Source organism: Salvelinus sp. IW2-2015, linkage group LG13, assembly GCF_002910315.2.
Source record: "Salvelinus sp. IW2-2015 linkage group LG13, ASM291031v2, whole genome shotgun sequence".
In the NCBI taxonomy this organism is placed as follows: domain Eukaryota; kingdom Metazoa; phylum Chordata; class Actinopteri; order Salmoniformes; family Salmonidae; genus Salvelinus; species Salvelinus sp. IW2-2015.
In genome coordinates this window covers 22,430,415-22,449,598 of record NC_036853.1, presented here as the reverse complement: position 1 = coordinate 22,449,598, position 19,184 = coordinate 22,430,415, and the positions used below count along the sequence as shown (strand labels likewise).

At 44.2% G+C, this 19,184-nt stretch overlaps 1 protein-coding gene across 4 annotated transcripts in view; it reads right to left on the bottom strand.

Annotated features, from left to right (window-relative positions):
• Nucleotides 1–19,184, bottom strand: part of LOC111972313 (pre-mRNA 3'-end-processing factor FIP1) — a 50,634-nt gene that overhangs the window by 15,909 nt on the left and 15,541 nt on the right. For 2 of the 4 annotated variants that reach the window (XM_023999305.2, XM_023999304.2), the window contains 4 exons: nt 11,389–11,415; nt 10,920–10,968; nt 5,181–5,239; nt 3,819–4,020 (listed from right to left, as the gene is read on the bottom strand). The exons of 1 other annotated variant lie outside the window; for it this stretch is intronic. In XM_023999305.2, the coding sequence (XP_023855073.1) occupies nt 3,819–4,020; nt 5,181–5,239; nt 10,920–10,968; nt 11,389–11,415 (337 nt within the window). The remainder of the gene's footprint in view (nt 1–3,818; nt 4,021–5,180; nt 5,240–10,919; nt 10,969–11,388; nt 11,416–19,184) is intronic. One more of the 4 variants, XM_023999306.2, reaches the window with a different exon arrangement.

Sequence of the window (19,184 nt, the reverse complement as noted above, 5' to 3'; positions counted from 1 at the left end):
CCGATCGCTGCAGCTGTACATAGTCCATCTGTAAACTACCCACCCAATTTACCTACCTCACCCCCCATACTGCTTTTATTTATTTACTTTTCTGCTCTTTTGCACACCAGTATCTCTTCTTGCACGTGATCATCTGATGATTTATCACTCCAGTGTTAATCTGCTAAATTGTAATTATTCGATTTATTGCCTACCTCATGCCTTTTGCACACATTGTATATAGATTCTCTTTTTTTCTACCATGTTATTGACTTGTTTATTGTTTACTCCATGTGTAACTCTGTGTTGTCTGTTCACACTGCTATGCTTTATCTTGGCCAGGTCGCAGTTGCAAATGAGAACTTGTTCTCAACTAGCCTACCTGGTTAAATAAAAGTGAAATAAAAAATAAATTGTATATAGACTTATTTTTCTACTGTATTATTGACTGTATGTTTTGTTAATTCCATGTGTAACTCTGTGTTGTTGTATGTGTCGAATTGCTATGCTTTATCTTGGCCAGGTCGCAGTTGTAAATGAGAACTTGTTCTCAACTAGCCTACCTGGTTAAATAAAGGTGAGAAAAAAAGAAAAGAAAAACAAAATCAGCAGAGAGCTACAGTACTGAGGGGACAGACAGGGCTCATCTAGGAGAGAACAGCAGAGACCCTGGATAGACCTACCAGACTGGAAAGCACTGGGACATAACTTTCTTTACGCCCTAGTTCAAACAGCGCTTTATCGCCGCACCAAACTAATAAAATATGTCACTTTCTCCATGGAAGAACGGAGATAGAGTGCCGTCTGAAACAATAGATTGCCATGTTTGACTTTGAGGGTAGTTGGGCAGCCTCTGCCGCTCTTTCGGCACGGTGCGGGTGAAGCACGTCTTTGTTTCCCGCAGAGTGCCAGAGAAGTTCTTCCACTGTCGGGAGAAATGGTAACGCATGTTAATATACACCGAGTGTACAAAACATTAGGAGCACCTTCCTAATATTGAGTTTCACCCACTTTCGTCCTCAGAACAGCCTCAATTCGTCGAGCCATGGTCTCTACAAGTTGTCGAAAGCGTTCCACAAGGATGTTGGTCCATGCTGACTGCAATGCTTCCCATAGTTGTGTCAAGTTGGCTGGATGTCCTTTGGGTGGTGGACCATTCTTGGATACACCAGGGAAACTGTTGAGCATGAAAAACCCAGCAGCGTTGCAGTCCTTGAGACACTCAAACCGGTGTGCCTGGCACCTACTACCATATCCTGTTCAAAGGCACTTCAATCGAGTGTCTTGCCCAATCACCTTCAGAATGGCACACACACAATCCATGTCTCTATTGTCTCAAGGCATAAAAATCCTTCTTTAACCGGCCTCCTCCCCTTCATCTACAATGATTGAAGTGGATTTAACAAGTGACATCAATAAGGGATCATAGCTTTCACCTGGTCAGTCTATGTTATGGAAATAGCGGGTGTTCCTAATGATTTGTACACTCGGTATATGCTAATTGCATGCAAATAAAGGTTGCTCCTCTACCACACCCACAACGGAAGCACAATCATGGCCTCTGATTCTCAGGTGGAGGACTTCTGTGACAGGTCACTGTTATGCCTGAAGTCAACCCAAAACCAACAAGTACATCTGCTGCAATGTTGAGAGCAGTTGTATGAAACCAATCGGTACGTCAAGCAAAGCTCTTAACCGTGCCAGCCATAAATTTTGCGTCTGAACTGTGTGTGTGTGTGTGTGTGCGCGCGTCTTGCCCTCTGCAGCTCCTTCACTGACTGAATGTGTTATGATCTCTCCCCATTCCTCTTGTTGGCCCCTCTGCACCAGACAGCCTGTGTGTCTTATAATAGTTCTTTCTCAGCTCTATTCCATCCCCTGTTGCAACAGCTGTAGAGCAGACAACCAGAGGTTTCACCCACTACCCAGCTCCAACCCGAGTGGCAGAGCAAGTACACGTCCCCACCCCTGCCTCCACTTTCCTAACACTAGCACCTGGCAACCATTAAACCCCTCTATTCTGAAGGACTGCAGTGTTGCTCTCCTGTCTATTCTGTCCTTTTTCCTTCTCTCTCTCCCCCCCCCCCCCCCCCCCCCTTTCTCTCCGCCTGCTGCACATGTGTGTGAGGGGAGGCCAGGCTGGGCTGGGCTGGCACCTACAGTACATATGCACCCAGCAGCAACATCCAGTACCACAGCTGGCAGCACTGGATCAGCTCAGGCCTGTCTGCACTCTGCACTGCCCAACAGTGGAGTCAATGGAGTGTGTGGTGGGAGGATGAGAGAGAGAGGGGGGGGGCTCACAGGGAGGACAGATGGAGAGTGAGTGAAGACTTCCAGTCATTGTGCCAATACTGCTTAGCAATTGCGCTAATGCTAGTTAGCGACTTCCTTCAAACCATAAGCAGAGACAGAATGGTAATCCCAAATTCATCTGACTCTATGGAAGTAGATAAAAGGGCCTCATTGCCAAAATACCGAAGTATCCCTTTAAGTGTTTACTAAGGAGAAAACAATATGAGACAGAGGACAAAAGAGTAAAGGATATCTAACTCTTTAACATACACTACATGACCAAAAGTATGTAGAAATCTGCTCAAACATCTCATTCCAAAATCATGGGAATTAATTTCCTGCTATAACAGCATCCACTCTTCTGGGAAGCCTTTCCACTAGATGTTGGAACATTGCTGCGGGGACTTGCTTCCATTTAGCCACAAGAGCTTTAGTGAGGTCAGGCACTGATGTTGGGCGATTAGGCCTGGATCACAGTCGGCGTTCCAATTCATCCCAAAGGTGTTTGATGGAGTGGAGGTCAGTGCAGGCCAGTCAAGTTCTTCCACACCAATCTCAACAAACCATTTCTGTATGGACCTTGCGTTGTGCACAGGGGCATTGTAATGTTGAAACAGGAAAGGGCCCTCCCCAAACTGTTGCCACAAAGTTGGAAGCACAGAATCGTCTAGAATGTCATTGTATGCTGTAGCATTAAGATTTCCCTTCACTGGAAATAAGGGGCCTTGCCCGAACCATGAAAAACAGCCCCAGACCATTATTCCTCCTCCACCAAACTTTACAGTTCGCACTATGCATTCAGGCAGGTAGCATTCTCCTTGCATCCGCCAAACCCATATTCGTCAGTCGGACTGCCAGATGGTGAAGCGCGATACATCACTCCAGAGGACGCGTTTCCACTGCGGTGAGCTTTACACAACTCCAGCCGACACTTCGCATTGCGCATGGTGATCTTAGGCTTGTGCGCGGCTGCTTTGCCATGGAAACCCATTTCATGAAGTTTCCTACGAACAGTTCTTGTGCTGACATTGCTTCCAGAGGCCGTTTGGAACTCGGTAGTGAGTGTTGCAACCGAGGACAGACTTTTTTTTACACACTACGCGCTTCAGCACTCAGTGGTCCCGTTCTGTGAGCTTGTGTGGCCTACCATTTCGCGGCTCAGCCGTTGTTGCCCCTAGATGTTTCCACTTCACAACAACACCACTTACAGTTGATCGGGGCAGATATAGCAGAGCATAAATATGATGGACTGACTTGTTGGAAAGGTGGCATCCTATGACAGTGCCACATTAAAAGTCACTGAGCTCTTCAGTAAGGACATTCTACTGCCAATGTTTATCTATGGAGATTGCATGGCAGTGTGCTCGATTTTATACACCTGTCAACAATGGGTGTGGCTGAAATAACCCAACCCACTAATTTGAAGGGGTGTCTACATACTTTTGTATATATAGTGTATTGTATAATAACAACAGTTCATGTTGCATTCTTATTATGTTTGGCCATACTAAGGTAAAATCTCCATCTACTGCTCAGGTTATCACCTGTTGACGACCTGGGAGGAAGGGTTGTGCTCTCTCTCCCTCTCTCTTTCTTTCTCGTGTCCGCGTTCTCTGGGTCTGTCTCTTTCCTTGTGGCGCTCTCGCTCGTTGTCCCGCTGCGCGTAGTACTCCCAGGCCTTGGCACTGTCGAATACCCCGGCCCAGGAGGCTGCTGCGCTACCCGGGGGAGGAGGAGGGTACACACCTGAGGGGAAAAAGCAGGTCAGTCACCTGATTGGAGGAGACACAATTATATTTTTACACCTACACATGAGTGTTCAGCTTCCCCCCCAAAAAATTAAAAAAATGACATACTGACTTATCTATGACGATGGCTATTATGAACCATTGTATTCAACTTTCTGCAAAGAAAATTCTAAATGACAGCTCAATAAATGAACAATGTAACTTCAGAGTGCAGTGCTTCATCAAAACAAATAATCTCTCAAACAGGATTTTTAGAAAGCCACAAACATGCTAATCTAACTCAAACAGCATATCTAGGACAGGTAGCTGAGGAGGGAAATAGAACAAACCAAAGTTGTGTTAATTGTTGAGATTTTTATGGAGTAAAAAAACTACATGGCAAAACTTTTTCAGAGCCCTTCTCTTACACCATACATACAGCTTAAAATGTGTGAGGCTTTGATTAAAACACACCAGTTGAAGGGTCAATTTTCTTCAGAAAGAAATATCCTAATTTTCCATGTTCCAAAAATGTCAGCGGAAGCAGGAAATGGTGTGAATGACTGATTGTGGGCTATTCCACTGGAAGAACCAACTAATGTCCCATTATATCCCTAAGCTCCAGAGGCATCACTGGCACACGTATTGACCTTCACATCCCTTCTATTAGTGTCATTGAGGGTGTGAAAATGCTGTATTTCAAATAGGTATCTTTGTTTATGACATTTTCTGCACAGTACTGTTGACTTTATAAGGTCAAGATAAAATTCCATAATTTGGTGTTTTGTTGATGGTTGTGGAAAACACTGTCTCAGGCAGTGCTCCAGAATCTCCCATAAGAGTTCAATTGGGTTGAGATCTGGTGACTGACCTGGCCATGGCATTTGACTTACATCGTTTATCAACATCGTTTATCAACATCCTCCTATGTGGAGATAGCCATGTTAGCCAAAACAATGGCCAGCCCAGCCTTTATTTACATGACCCGAAGCATGATGGGATGTTAACTGCTCAATCAACCCAGGAACCACACCTGTGTGGAAGCACCTGCTTTCAATACACGTTGTATCCCTCATTTAATCAAGTGTTTCCATCATTTCGGAAGTTACCAGTACAAACTGCAAGATGTGAATGTGACATCCTCTATAATCTCCACTCTGTACTCTAGGAGAGGCCTACCTGGAGGGAAGGGGGGGTACGGTGGAGCTGAGCGACCATCATAGCCTCCAGAGCGTCCACTGGTAGGGAGAACATAGAGAATGTCATGCGAGGTCACATCATCATTCACACACAAAACAACTACACAAACCAGAAGCGTATAACACTCAGTCCACTCTAGGAGAAACACATTTGTACTCCTGTGCATCTGATTAGTTTTCATCCACATCTCTTGATCATACAGCAGTGTATCTATTTTGAACCTGGATGGACATAACAGCAGAATAATTGCTACAGTATAGTGTCCCATGGAGACAGTAAGAACAGGACTGGGGCCCTTGATGGTCAGCCCTTGGTGTCTGACGGTCTAGTAGTAGGCCACGTAGTCCTAATGTTCAGCTCAACCCTCTAACCTCTGGTTGACACCACATGTGGCCGAGTAGTGGCTCTCACATTCTACTACACATATGGAAAACTTCAGGCAAACACACGTCACGGATAAAATGAGAACAAATAACGTCTAACAATTGGACTGAGAGCAGCCAGTCAGCCCGTGGCAGCCAGAACACTCAGCGCAGGAAGTCATTCATTTTAATGGCCGATAAAAGAAAGAAGGCAAATAAACGTATGGAGTTCAAAAAAGAAACAATGAAAAAAGAAAGGAAGGTAAGGGAACGGGTCTGGTAACTTAACGATCAAAGAGCTCTTCCAAATTCAGAGCTCCATTTCCCGCCTGTTTGATGTGACTGGCTCGTTGTCAAGGCGCAGCACTCGCCCGCCAACCAGGGGGGAAGAAGAGGGAGGCGGGGGGGATGTATTACTGATATTGGCAGGATCCACTGCCCATCCGCACCGCCACAGCCTGGCGACACGCTCGCTTAGTTACAATTTCCACACGGGCCCGAAGGTGAAGAGGGTGAGGCCCGTCTAAGAGGACTGCTTCTCACCAGGTGTGTGTCCAAACATACTGATCTATAAATACTCCCACCTGCTCCCTCTTAGGCCTGGCAGGCTTCTCTCTGTGGAATGACTAGAAAATTAGGAACAGTGGTAGAAGGCGGATGGATGGGTCTATTTGTGAATGGATACATGCAGGATGACTTGGCTGTGGCACTTACAGATGGGGATCATTACTCTTGGCAGTGTTTAATGGTTAATCAGTGTACAGGACTTCCCCACACCACTTTGCCTGTAATCACCATAAAAAAAATGTAAAAATTAAACTCAATCTATGCAGGAAATATAGTGCCTTTAGAGGCAGACTGTCATAGGGGAGTCAGTGCAGTACAGAAACAGAGTTGGGAGGCACATTCCTCCGTGGCTGATTGGTCAGGAGGAGGAGGAAATGGGTCAGAGGACCAATTGGGGTTCCATGGCAGTTGGCTCTCAGAGAAGAGAGAGAAGTAGGGCGAGTATGTGGGATCAACATAGAGAGGAGTGGTCTTATACTCTCCCTGGGCTGGGCCTAAGGAGGCCCCTGGGCTGGGCCTCAGTCACTGGCAGAGGAATCAGAGCTCAGGACCATGCCAGTACTACCTGCAGTTCCTAAAATCCCCCTAGGGAAAAATTCCAACACAATATTTCAAAGTCAGGAGTGCGTGTGTGTGTGTGTGTGTGTGTGGTGTTGTGTGTGTGTGTGTGTGTTTGTGTGTGTGTGTGGTTGTGTGTGTGTGTGTGTGTGTTGTGCTCAGTATGAGAGAGAGACGTTTGAAGGTAAAAGAGGAAATTATTAATAAATGTGAGTGGAGATGGCTGGAAGAGAGAGACAAGGATTTGGCAGAGGACAGATGTGAGAGGAACCATCCTTTAAGTGAAAAACTCACCAGAAGCAGGCTGGCGGAGCAAGCAGAGCGAGTTGGGTTGAACAGATGGGACAGTGAGAGCAGTGACTGTATGCTAGCAGGATAGTCCATATCTCCAATCTTCTTTGCTGATAGCGATGTTGCGTTTCCATAAGTTGGTCTAATGTAGCATGTATAGTAGGCTTAACCTTCAGCTACCTCTTCCAATTCAAATGAGCTCCAAAAAAAGTTCATGACAAAATGTTTGTTTTGTGTGACTACAGCTCTAGCGATAAAACGCAAAAATAGAGACACTTTCTAATTGAGCGAGGCGTCAAAGCAGACAACCCACCCGCCCTGCTTCGGTTGGGTTATTATAATTCAAAACAATGCATTCTAAAATAAATCACACACTCTGCTTTGGTGAGTTTAGACCATTAGACTGGAGATTTGTGAGTGGTGATTGAATTCAGACAGACAGATAAAGGAAATTAGGGGAACATTTTAGTTAGAAGAGAAAGTCAGAAAAACAGGCAGACAGGAAGCAGGATAGACATACAAAGAAAAAGGTAAGCAAGAAGAAATTGAAATAACTAAATCCACGTGGGTAGATACACTAAATAAATAAATCAACAGAATAAAAAAGGCAACGATGCAATTAGGCCATGTAAGAACATCCAGACACAGCCTGCAGCAGAACATCCAGACACAGCCCGAGCCTGCAGCAGAACATGGCCCTGTGGTGATCTAAGTGGTATAAATTCAAGCCGAGTTGTGGGAGTATGCAGAAAGGCTGTGACTTGAGGCTGTTTTGTTAAGGAGAGTGGGAGCAAGGGAATGAGGGAGGGAAGCATTGGATAGTAACTGATAAACAGGAGACTCAAGTCACAAACAGGAGACTACTCTCCTGGTTTAACTGCCTTATTTGGCCACTCCAACTACAAGGTCAGGGATGGAGCACAGTGAAGCAAATCCGAAAAAGAGTCAAATACGCATTCAAATGTTCTCTCGGGTCTGTAGACAGGCATAGGGATTTGATTTGACAAAATCGTGTAGAGCTTAAAAATAGTTTGTTCTCGGTTGCAACACTCACTACATCTTCCACTACCGAGTTCCAGTGAAGGGAAATCTTAATGTTACAGCATACAATGACAATCTAGACGATTCTGTGCTTCCAACTTTGTGGCAACAGTTTAGGGAAGGCCCTCTCCGGTTTCAGCATGACAATGCCCCTGTGCACAAAGCGAGGTCCATACAGAAATGGTTTGTCGAGATCGGTGTGAAAGAACTTGACTGGCCTGCACAGAGCCCTGATCTCAAGCCCATCAAACACCTTTGGGATGAATTGTAACGCTGACTGCGAGCCAGGCCTAATCGCCCAACATCAGTGTCTGACCTCACTAAAGCGCTTGGGGCTGAATGGAAGCAAGTCCCCCCAGCAATGTACCAACATCTAGTGAAAAGTCCTCCAAAAATAGTGGAGGCTGTTATAGCAGCAAATTGGGGACCAACTCCATATTAATGCCCATGATTTTGGAAAGAGGTGTTCGACAAGCAGGTGTTCACATAAAAGCTTACCTTGACTTGGAAGAGTTCCAGTGTTGGATAGCCATAGCCAGCTAGGCAACATAGCATCCCTCTATTTGAGCCAGGTGTTTGAGTAGGCTAAACTAGCTAGCTGCATTCACTAACTAAGTAAGTGAAAAAAATATAGGTTGGAGGACGTCCTCCTGAAGTTGTCAATTACTGTGTAAGTCTATGGAAGGGGGTGAGAACCACAAGCCTCCTAGGTTTTGTATTGAAGTCAATGTAACCAGAGGAGGACGGAAACTAGCTGTCCTCTGGCTACACCATGGTGCAACCCTACAAAGTGCTGTTGAGGCTACTGTAGACCTTCTTTGCAAAACAGTTTGTTTAAATCAATTATTTTGTGACGCGAATATAGTTTGATCTAAAAATAACAACTTTAATAAACTCAGCAAAAAAAGAAACGTCCTCATTGTCAACTGCGTTTATCTTCAGCAAACTTTACATGTGTAAATATTTGTATGAACATAACAAGATTCAACAACTGACAAACTGAACAATTCCAGACATGTGACTAACAGAAATGGAATGTGTAAATGAACAAGGGGGGGGGGGGTTCAAAATCAAAAGTAACAGTCAGTATCTAGTGTGGCCACAGCCTGCATTAAGTACTGCAATGCATCTCCTCCACATGGACTGCACCAGATTTGCCAGTTCTTGTTGTGAGATGTTACCCCACTCTTCCACCAAGGCACCTGCAAGTTCCTGGACATTTCTGGGGGTGGGGAATGGCCCTAGCCCTCACCCTCCGATCCAACAGGTCCCAGACGTGCTCAATGGGATTGAGATCCAGGCTCTTCGCTGGCCATGTCAGAACACTGACATTCCTGTCTTGCAGGAAATCACGCACAGAACGAGCAGTATGGCTGGTGGCATTGTCATGCTGGAGGGTCATGTCAGGATGAGCCTGCAGGACGGGTACCACATGAGGGAGGAGGATGTGTTCCCTGTAACGCACAGCATTGAGATTGCCTGCAATGACAACAAGCTCAGTCCGATGATGCTGTGACACACCGCCCCAGACCATGACGGACCCTCCACCTCCAAATCGATCCCGCTCCAGAGTACAGGCATCGGTGTAACGCTCATTCCTTCGACGATAAATGCGAATCCGAATCAGTGAAGAGTACTTTTTGCTAGTCCTGTCTGGTCCAGCGACGTTGGGATTGTACCCATAGGCAACGTTGTTACCAGTGATGTCTGGTGAGAACCTACCTTACAACAGGCCTACAAGCCCTCAGTCCAGCCTCTCTCAGCCTATTGTGGACAGTCTGAGCACAGATGGAGAGATTGTGCGTTCCTGGTGTAACTCGGGCAGTTGTTGTTGCCATCCTGTACCTGTCCCACAGGTGTGATGTTCGGATGTACTGATCCTGTGCAGGTGTTGTTACACGTGGTCTGCCACTGCGAGAACGATCAGCTGTCCGTCCTGTCTCCCTGTAGTGCTGTCTTAGGCGTCTCACAGTACAAACATTGCAATTTATTGCCCTGGCCACATCTGCAGTCCTCATGCCTCCTTGCAGCATGCCTAAGGCATGTTCATGCAGATGAGCAGGAACCCTGGGCATCTTTCTTTTGGTGTTTTTCAGAGTCAGTAGAAAGGCCTCTTTCGTGTCCTAAGTTTTCATAACTGTGACCTTAAGACACTAACAGCTTAGGCAATTAACGACCCTTCCACAGGTGCATGTTCATTAATTGTTTCTGGTTCATTGAACAAGCATGGGAAACAGTGTTTAAATCCTTTACAATGAAGATCTGTGAAGCCATTTGGATTTTTACAAATTATCTTTGAAAGACAGGGTCCTGAAAAAGGGCTGTTTCTTTTTTTGCTGAGTTTATTTCACTATTTTTATTAAACCTGCTGAGAAACCTCCACTGCTCTAAATTCTTCATTTCAACTGAGCGTTTATCCCTGTCAATCAAGCAATGGTAGCTGTCATCAATGTACCGTCAATACACATCTACAATAATCTCTCTAAATACATTCATCTCCTTCCCTTGAAGGGATTACTGAGATTCTGGCATTTAAGCCTTTGTTCTAATTAAATAAACGTGTGGATACCATGAAATACATAAAAATGGTATCCACGTGTTTATCGGACCCTGGGTAATTAGAACATGCCAGAATCTAGCAGTATCCCTTTGACTTGTATATTTCTATATTATCCTTTTCATTATCTCTTGCCTGTGTGTTCTCCTGGCTCCAGTCTGTCTGGTTGGGCAGTAGCTGTGTTCTTGCCCTTCTCTCTCTCTGTCTCTGTTTATGTCATTGTCTCCACCCTTTCTCCTTCTGTCTCTCCTGATCCTACTCCCCATGTAGTGCAGCCTGTGCAAACAATCAGAGCGCTATCATTCTGTAGACAGACAGACACACAGGACAGAACAGACTCACCTGTCTAAGGTAGGAATCAGAGAAGGTGGTGGTGCGCCAGGAGGGTAGCCTGCAGGAAAGACGACACTGTCTGTCAGTTATCAAGTTGTGATTACTGGGCATAAACAGACAGCTGAAAATGTTTCTTCCAGACCCGGATAGGCAATCGTTGCTCACCGCATTGGACCAGAATCATGACAGTATTGTTGAATATTGCATTCATTTCATTTCTCATAGGCATTAAACAAACATTTTCAAATTTCCCTCTTCTCACGATGCTAACTTAAAAGTACTATTGCGAACTAGTTTTGTTTTCACCAAACATTCAGTCCGTGTCATGGTTAAGCCATCATTCAGCATGGACACTAGTCCTACAATCCACTATCAACAACAACCACACCAACATCTGCCATGCACAACATCCAGTGTAGACCAGAACCAACATCTGTGACACACAATATCCTGTTTCCATCACTGTAGAAATGCTTACCAGGTGGAGGAACATTGATGGGGATCCCTGGAAGGCACATCAACACGCACACACACAGTTATAATAATATCAGGTAAAAACCACGTTATCGCTCCAATCTTCAACAGAACAGTCAGTCAGACACCATGGCAGCAGGTAGAGAGTAGGCCTAATGTACAAATGAAAACTCCTCCCACCTCAGAAAATTTTATATTTTAAGATCCCACACAACACAGTAGTTAATGACCTCTGATGGCTTTTTATCTGAGGTCATTGAACATACACTATATATACAAAAGTATGTGGACACCTCTTCAAATTAATAGATTCGGCTAATTCAGCCACACTTGTTGCTGACAGTTCTATAAAATTGAGCACACAGCCATGCAATCTCCATAGACAAACATTGGCAGTAGAATGGCCTTACTGAAGAGCGGTGACTTTCAGCGTGGCACTGTCATAGGATGCCACTTTTCCAACAAGTCAGTTTGTCAAATTTCTGCCCTGCTAGAGCTGCCTCGGTCAACTGTAAGTGCTGTTATGGTGAAGTGGAAACGTCTAGGAGAAACAACGGATCAGACGCAAAGTGGTAGGCCACACAAGCTCACAGAACGGGACCGCAGAAGCGGTAGCACGTAAAAATCATCTGTCCTCGGTTACAACACTCACTAACGAGTTCCAAACTGCCCCTGGAAGCAACGTCAGCACAAAAACAGTTCGTAGGAAGCTTCATGAAATGGGTTTCCATGGCCAAACAGCCACACACAAGCCTAAGATCACCATGCGCAACTGACGAATCTGGGTTTCGCAGATGCCAGGAGAACGCTACCTGCCCGAATGTATAGTGCCAACAAGTTCGGTGGAGGAGGGATAATGATCTGGGGCTGTTTGTTGGGCTAGGCCCCTTAGTTTCAATGAAGGGAAATCTTAACGCTACAGCATACAATGACATTCTTCACAATTCTGTGCTTATAATTTTGTGGCAACAGTTTGGGAAAGGCCCAATCCTGTTTCATCATGACAATACCCCCGTGCACAAAGCGAGGTCGAGGTCGGTGTGGAAGAACTTGACTGGCCTGCACAGAGCCCTGACCTCAACCCCATCAACCCCATCTTTGGGATGAATTGGAACACCGACTTGCTTGCCAGGCCTAATTGCCCAACATCAGTGCCCGACCTTACTAATGCTCATGGCTGAATGGAAACAAGTCCCCGCAGCAATGTTCCAACATCTAGTCGAAAGCCTTCCCAGAAGAGTGGAGGTTTTATAGCAGCACAGGGGGGGGACCAACTCCATTATAAATGCCCATGATTTTGGAAAGAGATGTTCGTCGAGCAGGTGTCCACATACTTTTGGTCATGTAGTGTATCACTGCTCGAGGCCAACAACTGTCCTACTCATCATGAGCCAATAATAGGCCTAATGATCTGTGTGCACACATGCATGCAAGCAAGCAGACAGTAAAATAAGCTGCCACAACCACCACATTATCTTTTATTAGGCTTTATCGTATTTAGGAGATTTCTGTTTGAGGCAGAGAAACTTGAAAACAGGCATATCCTATATTGGGGAGGTGCCAGAATGTCAAAACAGAATCACACATCCCTCTAACATTCATAAAACCAGCCCCAGTCAAATGGCTGACTGCACTTGTAAATGAACCCACTATTTTATGCTAGAAGCTTTCATGTCTGGGAGTGACACACAAACTGCCCTTCAAAACACGCACACACACACACTCCTTTGAAGAGGCTAAAACACTACACACACACACATCTGGGCACCATTCCTTTATGTTTTTTTCACAAAGACTCCTGATGTGAGTAAGTTTCAGAGAAGTTTTCATCAACAGAAAAAAAAGTGGAAAGGGCTGAAACAAAAGAAAGGAAAGTTTGTGAAGTTTTAAAAGAGCATGCAGTAACTCCCCTGCGTTGAGAGTGAAACATAGAAGTGTCTTACTTCCCGCTCACTGTGGAAATAGGGGCTGAACTGCTCACTATGGAGAACCAAAACCTCAGACACCTGGTAACGAAGGGGAGCCACACAGCTAGTAAGATCGCAGATGAACATCCTCACAGAGAAAATAGTCCTTCCTTGATGCAGGAGCAGAGGACACTGAAAACAAATCTCTGGACATGGTGCCGTCTGCCTCTCCTGCTGCTGGTCTAGTTTCAGGCACTGCCTTCATTGACAGAACAACCCTGAAGGCACACTGTGATGGGTTTCACTAGGACCTGGCCCGGAGGAAACTCGACCACACAAAAACACTCACGCGCACAAAGAAACACTGCCCTGCAACAAAGCACTCAACTAAAAGCTTCACATGCATACATCCATAATACATAGAACATAACAAAATGCCCTAAAAACAAGTTGTTAAAATCTGTTTTCCAGTTTTATGCATATGCATCAGTAATGGGATGATGGAGGATAAATGAAACACTGTATGTAATGTAAAACTGATTAAAACAACTCTAGTCTGGCTCCTCTCCTCCATTCCTCCGTCAATGGCATTGTGCTTTGCAAAATGAACACTAGATTTGTACATTGGACTCCAAAATCACAGCCTTGTCTTGATCGTGCCCATTTAAATCCGTTAGCTGACCCATTTAAATTCCAAAAGCTGTTGCTCAAATGTGATTGAGCATACAGTACGAGTCAAAAGTTTGGACACCAACTCATTCAAGGGTTTTTCTTTATTTTTACTGTTTTCTACATTGTAGAATAATAGTGAAGACATCAAAAATATGAAATAACACATATGGAATCATGTAGTAATAAGAAACAAAAGTGTTAAACAAAACAAAATATCATTTTATATTTGAGATTCTTCAAAGTAGCCACCCTTTGCCTTGACAACTTTGCACACTTGGCATTCTCTCAACAAGCAGGTGTTCCTTGTTAAAAGTTAATTTGTGGAATTTCTTTCCTCAGTGCATTTGAGCCAATTAGTTGTGTTGTGACAAGGTAGGGATGGTATACAGAAGATGGTCTTTGACCAAATAGGGCTAAATCCAAATAATGGCAAGAACAGCTCAAATAAGCAAAGAGAATCGACAGTCCATCATTACTTTAAGACATGAAGGTCATTCAATCTGGAAAATTTCAAGAACTTTGAAAGTTTCTTCAAGTGCAGTCGCAAAAACCATCAAGCACTATGATGAAACTGGCTCGCATGAGGACCGCCACATGAAAGGAAGACCCAGAGTTACCTCTGCTGCAGAGGATAAGTTAATTAGTTACCAGCCTCAGAAATTACAGCCCAAATAAATGCTTCACAGAGTTCAAGTATCAACTGTTGAGGAGACTGCGTGAATCAGGCCTTCTTGGTTGAATTTCTGCAAAGAAACTACTACTAAAGGACACTGATAATAAGAAGAGACTTGCTTGTGCCAAGAAACAGGAACAATGGACATTAGACTGGTGGAAATCTGTCCTTTGAGATTTGAAAATTGCGATTTTTGGTTCTAACCACCATGTCTTTGTGAGACGCCGAGTAGGTGAACGAATGATCTCCGTATCTGTGGTTCCAACCTTGATCACACCTCCTCCTCCATGCTGAGTGTGGGGGTGCTTTGCTGGTAACTGTCAGTGACTTATTTAGAATTCAAGGCACACTGTCATCAGCATGGCTACCACAGCATTCTGCAGCGATACGCCATCCCATCTGGTTTGTGCTTAGTGGGACTATCATTTGTTTTTCAACAGGACAATGACCCAACACACCTTCAGGCTGTGTAAGGGCTATTTGACCAAGAAGGAGAGTGCTGCAGCAGATGACCTGGCCTCCACAATCACCCGACCTCAACCCAATTGAGATGGTTTGGGATGATTTGGACCGCAGAGAAGGAAAAAAAAAATCTGCCAGCAAGTGCTCAGCATATGTGGGAACTCCTTCAAGACTGTTGGAAAACTATTCCAGGTGAAGCTGGTTGAGAGAATGCCAAGAGTGTGCAAAGCTGTCAAGGCAAAGGATGGCTACTTTGAAGAATATAAAATATATATTTTGATGCGTTTACCACTTTTATGGTTACTAAACTAGTTTTAATGTCTTCTCTATTATTCACTACAATGTAGAAACGTTTTTTTTGTGTTTTTTTCTTCCAACCTTGAATTAGGTTTGTCCAAACTTGACTGGTACTGTATTTCAATGGACCAATGCATTGTGCTTGCTCGCACGCACACAGTAAACACTCACACATACCATATATGTTTGCGTGTGTAATTTTTCCTACCTGTCGTGATCTCAAAGCAAGTATTTGATTAGGGTTTAAGCTCCACGCTTGGCAGTGTATGAGAAAGATAATGGCTGAGGGCTAATTGCTGGTGATTGTGCTTGCGTGGCTCTCTCGCATGCTAACGTTTCAGAGTCATTATGCAGGAGGCTTTTAGATTGAACCGATATGCTCTACAGAATGCAGCCTACTGCTGCCCCACTCTATGGGCTGCCTGCATTCACAATGGTTAGCTAAATACACACTACTTTGAACTGGCAGCACTAGCTTGTCAATGTTTCTTCCATTATTGATCTTGCCCTAAGTGATTCACATTGACCTCCGCCCTAGCAGAATTAGCCAATCACTGATCCAAAAACTATTATGTTCCGACTACTGCATCAGTGTAGATATAGGCTGATACCACCCCAGCTAGCAATTCTAGGAAAATTGAATGTTTTTGTAATGTTACCCATAATGGTCCCCTGATGTTTTAGGGTCCAGTTTTCCGTTAGTTTTGGGAACATTCTATGTATGTTAACAAACATCTCCCGTGAATCTATTTAGCATGTTTTGGCATTAGAGTTATTTCCTTAATCCCAAACAGAATTGACCTAGAACGTGGTTACCATGTTCTCAGAATAAACAATAAACATGTTCTACACACGTTTAATGTGACATTGCAAGAACATTCCTGTGTCCAGTTTTCTGAGGGTTAGGAGAATATTCCATCAACATCACACCGAACATTTTTTATTTAACTAAGCAAGTCAGTTAAGAACAAATTCTTATTTTACAATGACGGCCTACAATACACAGAACATGGTTGCCAGAATATAATATATTACATGATCTCGACACGTTTCACGGGACATTGCAAGAACATTCCTGTGTACAAGAACGTTTAAAACATAGGACATTCTGTCATGGTACCGTGTAGGTTATTGGATAATTCACTGCTTGTTCCCTAAAGACGTTTTTAGGACGTCGCCTGATGGTCCTAAAGAAACATCACCCCTTGTTACTGTTGCCAAGCCCATCAAGGACCTGATCCATTCAGAGCTCTGTCTGTTGGCAAGGTTAGGAACACACACACACACAATGCTTTCAATATACAGCATTTTCAACATACATATTTGACACACATGATCACATCGTGCATGGTCATTTATACAGTCATTACTATTCAACATGTTCTTACCTAGGACTTGAACACACATGCTCTTGGTTCACGGCATTCCGATCTTTCCGCTACGCCACGTCTGCTTGCTGTACACTGTACTGCGTGATAGTAAACCCACGATCCAATCAATGTGTACAAATGCTTTTGCTGTACACTGTACTGCATGATTGTACACATTGATTGGATTGTGGGTTTACTAACGCGTTAGTTAAAGTTTGTTGACTATAACGTTATGATGACAAAGACGTAGGCTATAAATGTGAAGTGTGTGTTCGAGTGATCAGGGGTGTATTCATTCAGCGGATTCTGTTGCAAAACGTTTCTTAAACAGAAGCAAACGGAACAAAATGGGGAGGGAACTACCTAATTTTGTCTAATAAAAAAAATATTGTTTGTCCAATAGAAACTGGTTGGACGAATGACCACCCTAGATCAGCTAGACGCAGGCAAGTGTGTGCAATGCTGTACTGAATGTGTCGCTGTCTTTCACCTTAATTACTCCAATAGGTCTCTCGACCTGTGCACCTAAGTTATAAACTTTCATTTGTAGGCTACGTTGCAGCAACCGCATGATGGTTATAGGGCAAATCAGAGTATCATGTAGTAGCCTAAACTTATTAATGTTACATTGACCTGGGTGAATGGAAAATGAATGACAGACATCCAATAAGCTGTAATAGAAACAAGGCCATGCTCATATAAAAAAAAGTCCTCTCTACTCTTAATACGGCACTGACCGGCATGGCTGTTGGTCACATGTTGTGTTTGTCCGTTATTCCAAAACACTGGACTACAAGTGTGAATCCTTAGCCTAGGGTTAACAAATGCTTGCGTAAACACAGGATTGAATCGTATCACAAGAACGAATCGCACTACACCGGCTCCGACACTCGGAGGTGGCAGGGCTTGCAAACTATTACAGACAAAAGGGAAGCACAGCCGAGAGCCTACCAGACGAACTAAATAACTTCTATGCTCGCTTCGAGGCAAGTAACACTGAAACATGCATGAGAGCATCACCTGTTCCTGACGACTGTGTGATCACTCTCTCCGCAGCCGATGTGAATAAGACCTTTAAAAAGGTAATTCACAAGGCCGCAGGGCCAGACGGATTACCAAGGCGTGTACACCGAGCATGCACTGACAAACGTCTTCAATCTCTCCCTGTCTGAGTCCGTAATACCAACATGTTTCAAGCAGACCCCCATAGACCCTGTGCCCAAGAACACTAAGGTAACCTGCCTAAATGACTACCGACCCGTAGCACTCACGCCATGAAATGCTTTGAAAGGCTGGTCATGGCTCACATCAACACCATTATCCCAGAAACCCTAGACCCACTCCAAATTGCATACATCACCAACAGATCCACAGATGATGCAATCTATATTGCACTCCACACTGCCCTTTTCCACCTGGACAAAAGGAACACATACAGTTTAAGTCGGGTGTTTACATACACTTACGTTGAAGTCATTAAAACTCCTTTTCCAACCACTACACAATTTCTTGTAACAAACTAGTTTTGGCAAGTCGGTTAGGACATCTATTTTGTGCATGACATTTTTTCCAACAATTTTTTACAGACAGATTATTTCACTGTATCACAATTCCAGTGGGTCAGAAATGTACATACACTAAGTTGACTGTGCATTAAAACAGCTTGGAAAATTCCAGAAAATTATGTCATGGTTTTAGAAGCTTCTGATAGGCTAATTGGCATAATTTGAGTCAATTGGAGTTGTACCTGTGGATGTATTTCAAGGCCTACCTTCAAACTCAGTGCCTCTTTGCTTGACATCATGGGAAAATCAGAAAAACTAATTGGAGACCTCCACAAGTCTGGTTCATCCATGGGAGCAATTTCCAAACGCCAGAAGGTACCAGGTTCATCTGTACAAACAATAGTACGCAAGTATAAACGCCATGGGACCATGCAGCCGTCATACTGCTCAGGAAGGAGATGTGTTCTGTCTCCTAGAGATGAACGTACTTTGGTGCGAAAAATGCAAATCAATCCCAGAAAAACAGCAAAGAACCTTGTGAAGATGGAGGAAACAGGTAGAAAAGTATCTATATCCACAGTAAAACGAGTCCTATATCGACATAACCTGAAAGGCCGCTCAGCAAGGAAGAAGCCACTGCTCCAAAACCACGATAAATAACCCAGCCTATGGTTTGAACTGCACATAGGGACAAAGCTTGTACTTTTTCGAGAAATGTCCTCTGGTCAGATGAAACAAAAATAGAACTGTTTGCCCATAATGAACATTGTTATGTTAGGAGGAAAAAGGGGGTGGCTTGCAGGCCGAAGAACACCATCCCAACCGTTAAGCACAGGGGTGGCCGTATCATGTTGTGGGGGTGCTTTGCTACAGGAGGGACTGGTGCACTTCACAAAATAGATGGCATGAGGAAA